Source organism: Triturus cristatus, chromosome 10 (assembly GCF_964204655.1).
Source record: "Triturus cristatus chromosome 10, aTriCri1.1, whole genome shotgun sequence".
In the NCBI taxonomy this organism is placed as follows: Eukaryota; Metazoa; Chordata; class Amphibia; order Caudata; family Salamandridae; genus Triturus; species Triturus cristatus.
In genome coordinates, this window is record NC_140593.1 from 858,734,444 (window position 1) to 858,749,081 (window position 14,638).

The 14,638-nt window shown below is 42.2% G+C and overlaps 1 protein-coding gene across 4 annotated transcripts in view; it reads right to left on the reverse strand.

The window, feature by feature from the left end:
* Positions 1 to 14,638, reverse strand: part of NOS3 (nitric oxide synthase 3) — an 819,509-nt gene that overhangs the window by 389,089 nt on the left and 415,782 nt on the right. For all 4 annotated transcript variants that reach the window (XM_085628483.1, XM_085628482.1, XM_085628485.1 and 1 more), the window contains exons 5-6: positions 7,622 to 7,713; positions 6,060 to 6,201 (exon numbers count right to left, since the gene is read on the reverse strand). In XM_085628483.1, the coding sequence (XP_085484609.1) occupies positions 6,060 to 6,201; positions 7,622 to 7,713 (234 nt within the window). The remainder of the gene's footprint in view (positions 1 to 6,059; positions 6,202 to 7,621; positions 7,714 to 14,638) is intronic.

Consider the following 14,638-nt stretch of genomic DNA (forward strand, 5'->3'; position numbering starts at 1 on the left):
TTGTCTATGCACTCATTCACCATCTATGCATGCAGACACTTGTCATTTCACTCATGCATCTATTCATTCAATCATTGGCTTTTTCTTGCATTCACTCACTTGCAAGTCCAAAATATCACTCACACACACACAGTCACCAATCAATGAAGAGGCACATTTAGTTATCAGCCAAACCTATTGGCTTTGCTGCTGGTTTGTGAGGGTTTTTTATGTCCTATTAGGAGTGTCAGTCTCCTACTCAGCGAAGAGTGTGAATCCTGCCGTGGTGTGTATCTACTAGTCTGTGTTGGACATGAGAGCGCTTCTGGTAGTGTGTGACTACTACTCTTGATGGCTGGCTGTGGGAGTGCTCTCTGAATGATCTAATTTGAGTTGGCATTGTGTGCTAAAAAATGAATGGTTGGAATGCTGCCCCAAGCAATTACCATTGTTTAAACTATTTGTAAGCATTCCTCCTTTCACATTGTGTGTGTTTTGTGTAACACCTTTAGTAGCTAATATGCCCAGATTTTGGTTGTTTGTTCACGGTCCACTGAAAAAAAGCTGCGCCTGACTGAACAGGCCTAATTAAGCTGATATCTGTCTTGGGTTACTTGTGTTAAGGTTCAGAGAGAACCTGGCTTGGCAGTTCAAGCTGGGCTGTTCCTATTGGAGCAGGATGAGAGATGCTTTGAAAACTGCTGTGTCTAATCTAGGTGGCACAGTGGGTAAGAATGTAATGGGTTGGAATGCTACCCTGAGTGATTGCCAGTGAGTATACTATGTGCAAGCATTCCTCCCATCGCAATTTATGTATTTGTTGTAATACCCTAAGTGGCAAAGTGTAAGCCCGGATGTAGATTGAAGGGGACCAAATAGCCAGAAACCAGTGTTGGATTGCTTTTGCTCAATTCCAGGGAGGACCTGGCTTGACAGATCAGGCTGGGTGACTCCTATTGGAGCAGGACCAAGTCAGATACGCATAAGACTGGGTCTTATCTGAGGTGGTATGGTGGGCTAAAAACACGATGGGTTGGAATGGTACCCTGAGCAATTGCTAGTGGTTAGGGTATTTGCAAGCATTCCTCCCACCATTTTTTATGTGCATGAGTCCTCTCAGTCGGACACGACTACAGTATGTGAAAGGTATAAGAATGATTCTAGTGGTGGGTGACTGGTTCTCTGTTAGAGGTCTGTGCGTGCTTATAGTACTGTATGACCGTTAGTCTGTGAAGGGTATGAGAATGTTCATGGTATTTAGGGAGTTTTGCATCGCCACCGTAAGTTCCCCTTGTGTTTTTGTTGAGGCCATGGCTGAAGATACTGTGAACTTGTTGAATGATGGAAGAGTATTACTCTTAAACTATGCTGCTTATGCTGCAGCAATTATTCCAAAGCTAAGTACTCTTCCTTTGCATGTAAACCTTGATGATGAGGTGGTTTGGCCTAATGAGGCTGCCCAGAGATTGGAACAGGGCATTAGGACCCATGCTGTTCATTTATTTGATTTTGAGAACTCTTGCCAAGTGAACACTGGCTGGCCACCCTTACCCACCAGCTACTCCCACATGGATCAATGACTCCCAAATCATGTGTACCATAGGTTGTGATTACAGTTGTCGCCAAGCACTAGTTAGTCAATTGAATAGTCTAAGCATTTCTCTTTGAGACCCTTAACCCTAGCAGACACTCATCCTCTGCTCTGGAACTCTGTCTCCAGCCTCACAAACACTGCTTCACAGTATTATGTAGTATGTGGCCGACCTCTGCCCCAGTGCACTAACCATGAAGCCACTCCAGGTCCCCTGGGCGCATATATACATAGTGCACATATGTACCTAAGTGCCTTTCACGTGCAGGGTACATATACTGTACAGTGAGCTTGACAGGAGCACCTAGTTTACCACCACACAGGATTGCTATACTGCGCATGTGCCAAAGAGCATGAACTTGTGCATGCACTGAAGAGAACAATGCTGACGTTCTAGCTAAACCCACATAGCGCCTCATAGGCCCTTTCCACAACTGTCATCTTATTCTGGCATAGATGGGTTTAAGTTCAGCGGGAAGCCCTGACGCAGTCAAAACAATACATAGCACAATCACCACTGGAGAGAGACAGGGAGCACACCACAGCAGCCTAGTCTTTTGTGTCTTTACTTCACTATGCAGCAGACCCTGGGCCACTCCATACACCACAGCCTCGTTCTTTTTGGATGTTGGGCCCTTGTAGGAGATGGGAATCCACAACATGTACATCTTTTGATACATCTCAACCAAGATTGGCTTGTCCCAGGTCGATGATCATCCAATCACTTGCAAACTCTTTAACACATGCTATTGCAAGTGAAAGAAGATATAGATAAGAACATTTGACTCTTATTAGATGCCAAAAAGGCATTCGTCAAAGTAGAATGGGGGTACTTAGTTCGAACACGGGAAAGAAAGGGTATAGGTCAGAATTTTTAAATGTGGGTCAAAGGTATGTATCATATTCCAGCAGCCTCGGTCACTTGTGGGGGCGTTAACTCACAAACTTTCCAAACACATCGAGGCACTAGACAAGGTTGCCTGTTGTCACTCTTCTTGTTTTTACCTACCCTAGCACTATTGGCCATTGCGATAAAGAACAAAGATCTAATTGAAGGAGTGGTGACAGTGGCAGTAGAACCAAAGGCCATTGTATTGCTCTGAAGATATACTGATGACACTATCCCGTCCATTAACCTTGGCAGTTACTCTGATGGATTTCATAGACTCATTTTTGAAATTTTCGAGAAATAAAATAAGCTGGTGTAAGTGTGAAGCTTTTCTGCTGACTTCAGTCACAACACAGACTTCCCTAGGCCTGCTACCTTTTCGATGGAAAAGCTCTCAAATGAAATATTTAGGTATGCTTATCAATCAAGGGCTTGATAACATGGTGCACTACAATCTCTCCCCATTGATAGCCAATACCAAAGTGGACTTTAACATGTGGTCCCATCTTAACTTGTCTCTATGTGGAGCAGTGCAGATAATAAAAAGGAATTTTGCCCCGAGATGATATAACTATGTCTCTGAAATGTTACCCATGAAGATACATAAGGTCTTCCTCCAAGAGATAGACAAAGACAAGAAGCAGTTCATATTCGGCGGGGATAACCCTTGCTTAGCCAATTAAAAATTATATGCTTCCACAATAGCAGGCGGCCTCCAGATGCCAGACACGGAATGTTATTGGCTGGCTCCCCAACTAGCAAACGCTGCTTCCATGATAAAAACACATAGGGAACTCCCCCTTTGGGTGCACATTGAGGGACATATGCTAAATACAACAGGGGAATTTACAATATATTACAGTTAACAACTATGTTCCCTGCAAGATGGGTGCCTGGCCGCAGGCACATTCTACAATTCTTCAGTGACCAGGGGTTCTCTGTGACCGTGCACGTCTCTCCTCGCACCAAGAGAAAGATTTAACAGGCCCTCATTTAGAAATAACTTATGCGTTTAAAAGCACCTACTGCAAAGTTCTTTTGTGTCCAGCAGTTTTCAGGCTGTCAAGATAACTATAGTGATTAATGTTCCTGCTGGAGAGAGATCAGAGTTTTGTCTAGAGGCAGTTTTGACTCATCATAATGTAGCACAGAGGGGTAATATGTCTACTGAAAAGATTGTGTACCCTGCAGATCACAGAACTTTATTTTATGTGGATAGCTCAGTGGGTAACTGCTTTTATCCCAAAAATTATTTTATTACTTGCAATCCATAAGTTGCACTCCAAATATAGCACAGTTGTAGGAAAGTAGGATCTGCTTCTTATGGTTACCCCCACTTTTTGCTTGATGTAACACTGTTTTTGACTAGTCTGACTGGGATCCTGCTAATCAGGACCCCAGTCTATCTGCTTTCTTCCTAAACTGTTATGTTATGTACTTAGATACACTCCAAATTGGATACTGGGTTACCCTTGTCAGTCCCTAGTATATGGTACACATGTACTCAAGGCATAGGTACCCCAGAGGCCTCCCATGGGCTGAAGAATGTATTATGCTACCCATTGAGAGGCCATGCAAAATGAAACTACAGGCCTGCCATTGCAGCCTGTGTAAGTTGGTGCATGCACCACTTACTTAAGATATAGGTTTACTATATCTAAGGGTCACTGCACTTAAAACCTATAAGTCACCCCTCTACCAGGCCTTTAGAATCCCGAGTTGCAGGGTGTTTGGTTCTAAGTGAGAGGGTGCCCCTACATGAGCAGGACACCGCTGCAGCCTACAGAGTCCATTCTCCCGGGATGTCAGTGAAGCAAACAAATACTACTATAGAGGGGCATTACGCAACCGATAGGGACCCCTATCGGCACCTGCTTTTGAGAACTGCTGGTGCTCAGCACCGGCAGGACCTGGCCCACTCAAAGACCTGGACAGGACTTTAAATGGTCATCTGTGCCTCTGCAGACAGTCTCAGGGTGGAAACAAACAGCCAAAAGACGGGACAAAGACAACAAAGCGACCATAGAAGAGTAAGAATTTACGAGGGCCACTACAAGGAGCCAATTACAAGTGGTGGGTGTGACCTAAGCCCACATAGAGACTACACAAGGCCTCGCAAAGCTGCGCATGCGTGCTGCTATGCTCAATCGAAAAAAGCAGCATGGCTATGTCAAGTCCTTTAGGCTAGTCCTGTCATGTATGCCCCCTTTTTACATACATTGTCCCATCCACACGACAATAACGATTTTGAACAGCTGACCTTTTACCAAGTAGCTTGCTCCTGTCTCTTCAACACCAGGCTCTTTGTATTTTATCATAATCCCTGTACCTGATGTACATAAACATGTCCTCAGACACTACATAATTATTCTATATAGGGGGCACCACTTTTTTCATCCTTGGCCAACAAGCCCGCTGTGCATGATCGCAATCTTTTAGAAAAACATTTATGATTGTTTTCAAAACATATCGATTCTAGAAGAAACCCTGGAGTGACCACTCTAGTATATAAGACCCTTATTCCCCCCTACAAATTGGAGGAGAATTCCTTCCAAGCTGGCAGGGGGTCCTGCATGCTGAATCTTCGACACGCAGCAGTCTGACATCCCTTGCAGGGTGTCATCCTCGGAGCAGAGACGGGGTCCTTCAGTTTCTACCATCAGGTGAGGGGGTTGGTTCTTCCCTAGGGGATTTTTGGCTATATACATATATACCTATACACATATACATTCTACACCTACCATCTAGGCCAGTTACACTTAGGCACATTACGTAGGGGCGCATTATAGGAGTATGCAAGTGCTACTGTCTTATCTGAACTATATATGTTCATCTTCTTAGCACTATGGTAGAAATGTATCTAATGTTTACTATATTAGTACTTGCGATTTCTTTCGTATGCTTCTGTCTCCTAATTGTTGCAGCAAATATGTTTTACATAGACTGACGCTGGACCAATAAATACTTAATGAAACGTCCTAATCGCCATCCTGTGTATTTTCGGAGAATAAGTAAGCACAAGTGACTGAGTGAATAGTACTGCACTGTTTTCCACGATCCCTAAGGAATCAGGGTTGTCATGTTCAGTGGTTGCCAGAAACAACCTACACTACTGTAAGATACAGGGGGGTGGTAGTGGCACTGTAGAGCTAGCTGGTCTAACGGCTGATGTATCCTGTGGGGGTGTCCAGAATCAGTTTGGACACCAGGCCCTCAGTTTAAATCATCCAAAATGCGCAGGTCCTGGAGATTCCTAAGAACCACATGACAGATAAAAGTGAAAAAAGCGCTATGATGTGGCGTACACAGCCCATGTATAGTGCTTTTTCTCCACACACTGCCATTGGTGTTGCCACCCTTCCCAGAAGCAATTAAACAAAGCGCAATGACACAGCCAAAACTGGCCGCGTCATAGCACTTTTTTTCTTATGACTTTAACCATGCTGTAAAACATGGCTAAAAAATGTTAACATAGCCATTAGCTCTCTGGCAGGCGAGACCTATTGGCTTTCCCAATGCTTGTTACTCTATGCCCCCCAACCAATACCATGCCCTTCACTGTCATTCCCCTCAGACAGCCCGAAAGCAGATATGCCTTGCCTCAGTTATCTCGACATTGACTGGATCACCGATGACTGAGCCGTCCTCCTGCTGGTAGCCAGCGTAGCGAATGAATTGGCTGTTCCAGATGCGGAAGTCACTCTGTCCATCCGTTCTTTGAGGGAAGATGGTGATGGCTGACCTGTTAAACGCAAACAGAAGCATTGTCATGACAGTCGGTGATTGACAATCACAAACACTATTGCAAAAAGATTGTCTTGAAGCAGTGATGGTAAGAAAAGCAGTATAAGAGGAGGGGTTGTAAATGAGCGAGCAGAAGACACACCTTGAGATCAGGGGCACAACACACTCCCAAGGGGACAACCTTGGGATATCACTTGGGCCCAAGTAACAAGATCTCACTTCCACTACCCCTGCTACTTTGTTTGGTGAATTTGCAACCTATTGGTCACATCATAGGTTGTAAAGCAAACTAAAGAGAGGAACAATGAAGTCGTTGATGTTAGCGCTCTCAGGCAAGGGCAACCCCACTTTTACTGAGGTTGTCCCAGGGTGTGTCTTATTTATGGCAGATAATGGGATCCTGCGTGTACCCTTACAAAATCATCTTCACACAACAAACTGACGGGAATACCCTGGTTACTGAGCCATGGCCTTGACTCAGAGAATACAAAGGATACTGAGAGGGGGCTCTGACCCCCCCTAAGGGAACAAGTTTTAAGCGGTTGCCTTGAGTCGGTAAATAGAGAGGCTACTGATGAAAACTAATGCGATGGATTCCACTACTTCACCACAGTGATCATGGAGGATGATGAGCCACTGTCCCCTTGACTCCCGGTCAGGACGAAAGTGTCGGTGGTCCCCGTCACCAGATTGATGTCTGACCTATCTCCACCAAACCCAGAGACTTCACACTCAGAGTAGGTACACCTCCTGTAATAGTCTGAGACATTTCAGCATATCCTTCAGTTTCAGCTTTCAATGATGTATGGGACTCCTACTATCTCTAGTTACAGATCCTTGTGTTTCACCAATGTTTCAAAGATGGAAATATGTGCGGCTAGCAGCGCCCAGTCATGGTGGCTGTACATACGATGCAAGAGGGTGCACATGGTGATTCCCACCACTGAAAACTGCACACAGTGGGAGCGTATGGGTCTGGTGATGCTAGGCACTGGAGATGAAACAGTAGGAACAGGTAGATGCTGATGCCAGGGACAGAGAACAGTAGGGACACATGGGCCTGGTGATGCCAGCCACTGGGAGATGAAACAGTAGGAACAGGTAGATGCAAGGGACAGAGAACAGTAAGGACCTATGGGCCTGGTGATGCCAGGCACTGGGAGATGAAACAGTAGGAACAGGTAGATGCCAGGGACAGAGAACAGTAGGGACACATGGGCCTGGTGATGCCAGCCACTGGGAGATGAAACAGTAGGAACAGGTAGATGCAAGGGACAGAGAACAGTAAGGACCTATGGGCCTGGTGATGCCAGGCACTGGGAGATGAAACAGTAGGAACAGGTAGATGCTGATGTCAGGGACAGAGAACAGTAGGGGCATTTGAGCCTGGTGATACAAGCCTGATAGCTGCTCAGTACCTTATGTTACCCTTGTTGGTTGCATATTTGATGTGGTTACAGATGTAGGTGAACATCCCTTGGGCCGAGGTGCAATCTCGAGCATCGAACACCTGTAATGTGAGAACACAAGAACCAATTGTATAAATGTGATGTTCAGCTCGAGAAAGGCTTACACACCAGCTTGACTGCCAAATTACACGGCCACAGCCTGCACTATTATTTAAAGTCACACTTCATTACTACTGTTAGCTGCCCATGAAAGCAGGCACACGTTTGTTTCGGACATCTCATTTTTTAAAGTTATTTATTTTATTTCGATTTCCTGTTACAAGTAGTTGATAACAATAATCTTCCAATTTAAATATTTAACACGGGATTAATTTGGCTTCAATTCATAACCAGTATATACAACCAATCTTCCAAACCTAAAACATTCAATTAATTAGTATATAGCCATCATATTATTAATTTATATAGTGCATAACATAATTCCATTTGTTTTTGTTAATCAATTTTTTTTATCATTTGAAAAAAACAAACAAGTCTTCAGCACATCTCATAACAGATAGATCATGGAAGAGCCAACACCAAGCAGTGAAAACCACACTTCTGATAAGACTAAACAAACAAGAAATAATTACATTGTTACATGTTAGAGCCATAGGAAGGAGTTCAAAACAGGAGATTCAACCATTTACCCCAAACCTTGTGGAATTTCTCTGGGCAGCCACTTGCCTCATCGAGGGGCTCTTCCTGGGCCACACACCAGTCCTCTCCTCTGCGCCATTTTCTCAGGGTAGGGGGGTTGGCCTGAGCCCAGGCCGCCGCAATATCTCGCTTGGCCACAGCAACTGCCGATAATTCCACATTTTTAAAAAAAGCTTCCCCCCTCTTCCCAATCCTTTTCACGTACAAATGTTCTTTATTGTTTCGCTTCTCAATCCATGACAAGTTCTGGCAGAACGGGGGATCACGGGCAGTGATCACAGAACGTGAAGCCCCAAGCCCAACTGGCTTACCCATCAGCACCATTAAAAAAAAATAGTATTAACCTATTGCATTCCCAAATCATGTGGGCTGCGCGGGCATCTTAATATGACCTGCAAAACACTTGCACGACTGGACATGAAAACACCCAACTGAGTACCTGCCATGAATACACTCACTTGAGTACCTGCCATGAATACACTCACTTGAGTACCTGCCATGAATACACTCACTTGAGTACCTGCCATGAATACACTCACTTGAATACCTACCATGAATACACTCAATTGAATACCTACCATGAATACACTCAATTGAGTACCTACCATGAATACACTCAATTGAATACCTACCATGAATACACTCCACTGAGTACCTACCATGAATACACTCAATTGAATACCTACCATGAATACACTCCACTGAGTACCTACCATGAATACACTCAATTGAGTACGTACCATGAATACACTCACTTGAATACCTACCATGAATACACTCAATTGAATACCTACCATGAATACACTCCACTGAGTACCTACCATGAATACACTCAATTGAGTACGTACCATGAATACACTCACTTGAGTACCTATCATGAATACACTCAGTTGAGTACCTAGCATGAACACACTCAATTGAGTACCTACAATGAATACACTCAATTGAGTACCTACCAACATGTCTAAAAATGTACATAAAAACCAATCAATGCACATCAATTGAGTTAGAATAGTCAGCGTGAAGGGCCCTATTCACGAAATCATTTGGAAACCCCATTTACTCGGATAAATTACTTAATTAAGGATAGTAAAGGAATTCACAAAAGATGAACTTGCACTCATAAATTAATTGACATCTGCAATTCTACCGAACGATAACGCAATACTGCTTGAAGGGAAGGCCTACTCCAGGAGGGAAGTTTGGGACACACATATCCAAACCCATTCCCACTCTACAGGCACCTGGAGATGTACTCCGACAAGGGCAGGAGTAAATCTCTTTCGAGGGAGGAATGAGCTTGAAACACCCCTTGGTGAAAAAAGACAAAAATATTGCAATTTTAAAATAAGAAGGACGGTTCACGTACAGTATTATACACAGAGTACAATGTGCACGCAGAAAGCCCTTCACACAGTTGCAAGCAGAATTTAGAAAAGCTTTTCATGATTACTCCTGGAAGTCCCTGTCTTTCACAGAATTTCAAGTGCAGTCTTTGTGCCCTTTGAGAATTCCTTAAATTCTGAAATCCACACATCCATGCAGCACACATAGAAGTTGCATCACAGCATTTTTTTTTTATTATTGGTTCTGTGCAGGAAGGGGGGGCCTTCCTGTACATAAACAATAATTGGTCTTTTGCTGTTTTCATGTGTGCTGCACAATGCAGCACACATGAAAACAGCAAAAACGAGGATTAATGAAACATTTTTCCTTGTTGCGCCAGGGTAAGACCAGGGGGCATATGTACAACCCCCTATTGTCACCACGTCACTTTTACCGACGTTGTGGTGGCAGTAGGGGCTGCGCCTTATTTACAATGCAGCGTTAAGCCACTTAACGTGGCTTAACGCTGCCTTGTAAATAAGGCCCCCTTTCACTCTATGGTTAGCGTGTAAGGGGTGGGCAGTGGTTGTAGCGGTGGGCGTTCCACTGCAACATCCATTGTTTTTGACGCTGCCCCCTATGTACAATGATGGTGTACATAGGAGGCAGCACCAAAATAAGACCAGGTAAATCCTGGTCTTAAGTTGGCAAAATGAGGAGAAATGCACTATTTCTCCTCGTTTTTGCTTTTTCCATGTGTGCTGCCTTTGTGCAGTACACATGTAAAAAGCAAAATGCCATGGTATGTTTATGTACAGGAAGGTATCCCTTCCTGTACATAAACAATCTTTGAAAATAAATGCCATTTTGTGACTTTCATGTGTGCTGCAAAAAGCAGCACACTTGAAAGTGACAGAATGGCATTTTAGGATTGGTTATGTACAGGAAGGGACACCTTCCTACACATAAACAATTCTCCCCTGCATGCAGACATTCTTGCACTATGGTGCAAGGGTGCCTGTGTTGGTGCTAAGTTGCTAGACTTAGTGCCATTGCATGGGGAAACGCAAGGCTGCACCACATTCTTGTAAGTATGGTTAAGCCTTGCATTTCAGAAGTGGCAGGAAGAGAGGCGTTAAGCCAGGAAGGCTAACGCCTCTCTCTGCCACTCCCTTGTACATATTCCCCAGGTTTTCCCTGGTCTTAATTCTGGAGCTGCCTCCTATTTAAGCCGCCCTTGTAAATAGGAGGCGGCGTCAGAATCAATGGGTGTTGCGGTGGAACGCCGACAATAACAACCACTGCCCTACCTTTCACGCTAAGCATAGCAGTCCAATGACAGACATGCTACGCTACTGATGGGAGGGGAGTATAGCAGTCCATTTGTGTATGTGTGTGCATGTACACACACATACATATATATCTATATGTATATATATATGTTTACATATACACATATATGTGTGTACGTGTACATATACACACACACAAACATTTGTAGTCTCAGAACTATGCAAAAGTAATAGTTAAATATTTTATTAGTTTAAAAATGAATAGTTAACATTAAAAAATACATCAAATTTTTTAATTTTAATAATTAAACACACCTTTTAATGAAAGTTACTAAACATTAATTGAAGATACAGTTGACATGAAGGGTGTTTTTTATTTTACTTAAACCTTAATATTCATAACATAAATTAATATATTTCAATTATTTAGTAAACATTTATTTGGAAGTGGTAATGTGCTCTAACGTTTTATTTTATTAGTTCTAGGGTGACTACAATTCTTTTAATTTATTTTACATTTATAATTTACATATCATATATGGGGGCGGAGTTTACTGCAAACCTGAATTGGATGCTGTAGTAATCAGGGACTACGCTGGAGATATTAAGTCAACGTGGTTTGTTCAAGTAGCAGGTAGGCAGGTAAACAGGTATAATAAATCCAGTTATAATGCCACAGCAGGACCACCAGGAGCAGCCTGCTAGTTGCTCAGCCCCATCCATCAACTGTCATCCCTCATTCAGTCACCCAAGCATTCCACTCAGCCCACACACCAAACATTCCATTAAGAACACTCACACAGGCTGAGCATCCAGGGAGAGGGAAACATGGGAGAGGCAATCCATAACATCAGGATACTACATACCTCTTCCCTGATGAACAGAAGAATGATGTAACATGAACAAAGCATAAAAGATAAAAACAGCATTTAACAATAAACACATAATTACTGGCAGCATCTGGTTTTCCTACAGAGGGAGATTCATGTGGACAAAAGGCAGGGAATATTAGAAGAGATTTCCTGCCACATATAGACAATGTCTCTGATAGCCTTTAATCAAACTCTTTTAAAACAATTGGGGTTGTTGGCTCTGCATTAAAACATTCAGCTCTGTGGTCCAAGCAAGAAATAATAACAAAAATCTAGATTGCCTACCGACAGCAAAATGTGGAGGCGTCCAGCAAACCAAGCCCAGTAGTACAACTTAAAGTCAGGAAGCTATAGTCCCCACTGATTGTAGGGAAGTTTAATATGTCGTACTGTGCGACGTGTCTGCTTAAACACCCATATAAAGCTAACACTAGGCCTTCTAGTTTAAAAAAAAGGAGTTTGAAACACATAAAAGTATTGCACGAAAAAGTCATAGTAATTTTGTTAATATATTCATTTTAATGATGTTGAACCTTCCGATAATGGGTAGTTTATGCCAATTTTTAAAACTTTTAATGACGGATTGCAGTAGGGGTTCGTAATTTAATTGCACTATTTGTTCCACCTGCGGGGAAATCTGATACATGGCTGTTGAACAGACGCCCAGGACTGGTCTAGTACATTGAAATGAAAGTTAAGAAGAACCTATGTCTTAATGACATTCAGCTTACATCCAGAGAAAGCACCACATTTATTGGCTTCATCTTTAATAATATCTACTGCAGTTGCCAGGTCAGAAGAGTAGATGGCTATATAGTCTGCATAGGCAGTAACCTTTAGTTCACATAAACCTGATCTTACCGGCTGTATTTGTATATTTAAATACAGTGAGCGTATAAATGGCTCGATGTACAATGCGAATAACAGGGGGGAAAGAGGGCACCCCTGTTGGGTGCCCCAATGTATCCAAAAGGGAGTAGATTGTGATCCTGCATATACCAACTAAGCGCTAGGGTTGTTATATAAAGCCTGTAACCATTTACAGAATTGGCCAGTCAGGCCATAAGCCAAAAAGAAAACCCAGAGACAATCCCACACAACTCGGTCAAAAGCCTTTTCGGTGTCCAACAACACTATCCCCATATTAAAGCATGACTTACTTGCAACATCAAAGGCTACTATTGCAGTATTTACATGGTCCGTAGTGTCCCTGATCAAAATAATGCCATGCTGCTGGCTGAAAACCAGCCCCGCCATCAAGGGTGCCAACTGGGCTGCCAAGATTTTAGCAAAAATCTTGGCTTCCACGTTTATAAAGGATATAGGGCGGTACAAGCTGTATTCCTTGATGGCTTACCCTTCTTCAAAAATATGACAATGTTTGTCATATTCCATGAACTAGGCAGTTCCCCACTGCCCCCTATACATTGTATGACTTTACCCAATAGAGACATGATACTGTCCGTAAAGACTTTATAAAACTCAATTTGAACTGCATTGTCTTCAGCTGCCTTGCCAGAAGGCAATGCTGCCAGAGCCTCCAAAATTTCTCCCTGTGTAATTTCTTCATGAGGAGCCATAGCACGTTCTTCACTCAGCCCTGGAAGGGTAAATCCCTCTAGGTAATTACCCAACCCTTCCTTGTCATGTATGTTAGCTTGGCCATAGAGTTTTTGATAAAACCGAGCAAATTGTTTGATTGTTGACTTTGTGTGTATGCTGTAGCCCGTCCTCCCCTTTAATAGTCTTTATTCGACTCTTGGCTTTCCTGTCAGCCAATTGATGTTCCAACACTCTCCCTACCTGTTTCCCATATTCATACTGGAGAGAGTTATGCTTATTGTAGCTAGCGGCTATCTTCTCCTTTAACATCCCACCCACACATGAACGCTTCGCAATCAAAGAAAGATATATTTTCTGTTGCTCGTGGCCCCCCCTGCCTAATTTCTTCTGTATGTGAAAGTTCTCGCTGCCTGACTGTCCGGTGAGTAGCCCTCATATTCCTTTCTTTGTTTCTATTTTGAAGGAAGATATACTGCTGGGTGACACCCCTAACATAAGCCTTCATTGTATCCCATACAGTCAGAGGGGAAGCAGTGGCAACATTATACTGCAAGAACTCTGCTAGTTGTTTTTGAAATAATTATATATATTCCGGTAACTAGACATTATATCGAAAAAATAATATCGAATGGACATAATATCGAAGTAAAAATATAGAATGGACAAAATATCGAATGGACATAATATAATGGTTAAAAATATCGAATTGAAGGTAAGTAATATCGATTGTCAAAATATCGAAGTATAAAATATAGGCATTCAAATATATCGAATTTTTAATACTATCGAATTTTTTTAAGTGTTTAGTATGTTAGTATATGTGTTAAAAGTGTATATTATTTTTGTAATGTATGTTTAATTTTTTTAAAGTAAGGAATTTTTTGTTACTTAATATTTGCATAATTTAATTCTGTAGCGGGTTGTGGGTTTATAGGGAATAGGGTGGGAAGTAATTTAATTATAGTAAATTAAATATTAATTTTTAGGACTTATTAATTATTTTTAGTTTAATTTTGCGTTTTAGTTCTGTAGCGGGTTGTGGGTTTATAGGGGAATAGGGCGGGAAGTAATTTAATTGTAATAATGTTAATATTGTTATTTATTTATTGGTATTGATTTCTAATTTATTGTTAATTATTTTTAATTGGTAATTATTTTTTATTAATTGATAATTAATTTGTATTAATTGATTAATTGATAATTATGTTAATTTTATTAATTTATTTGCTGTAGCAGGTTGAGTGTTTATAGGGGAATAGGGTGGGAAGTAATTT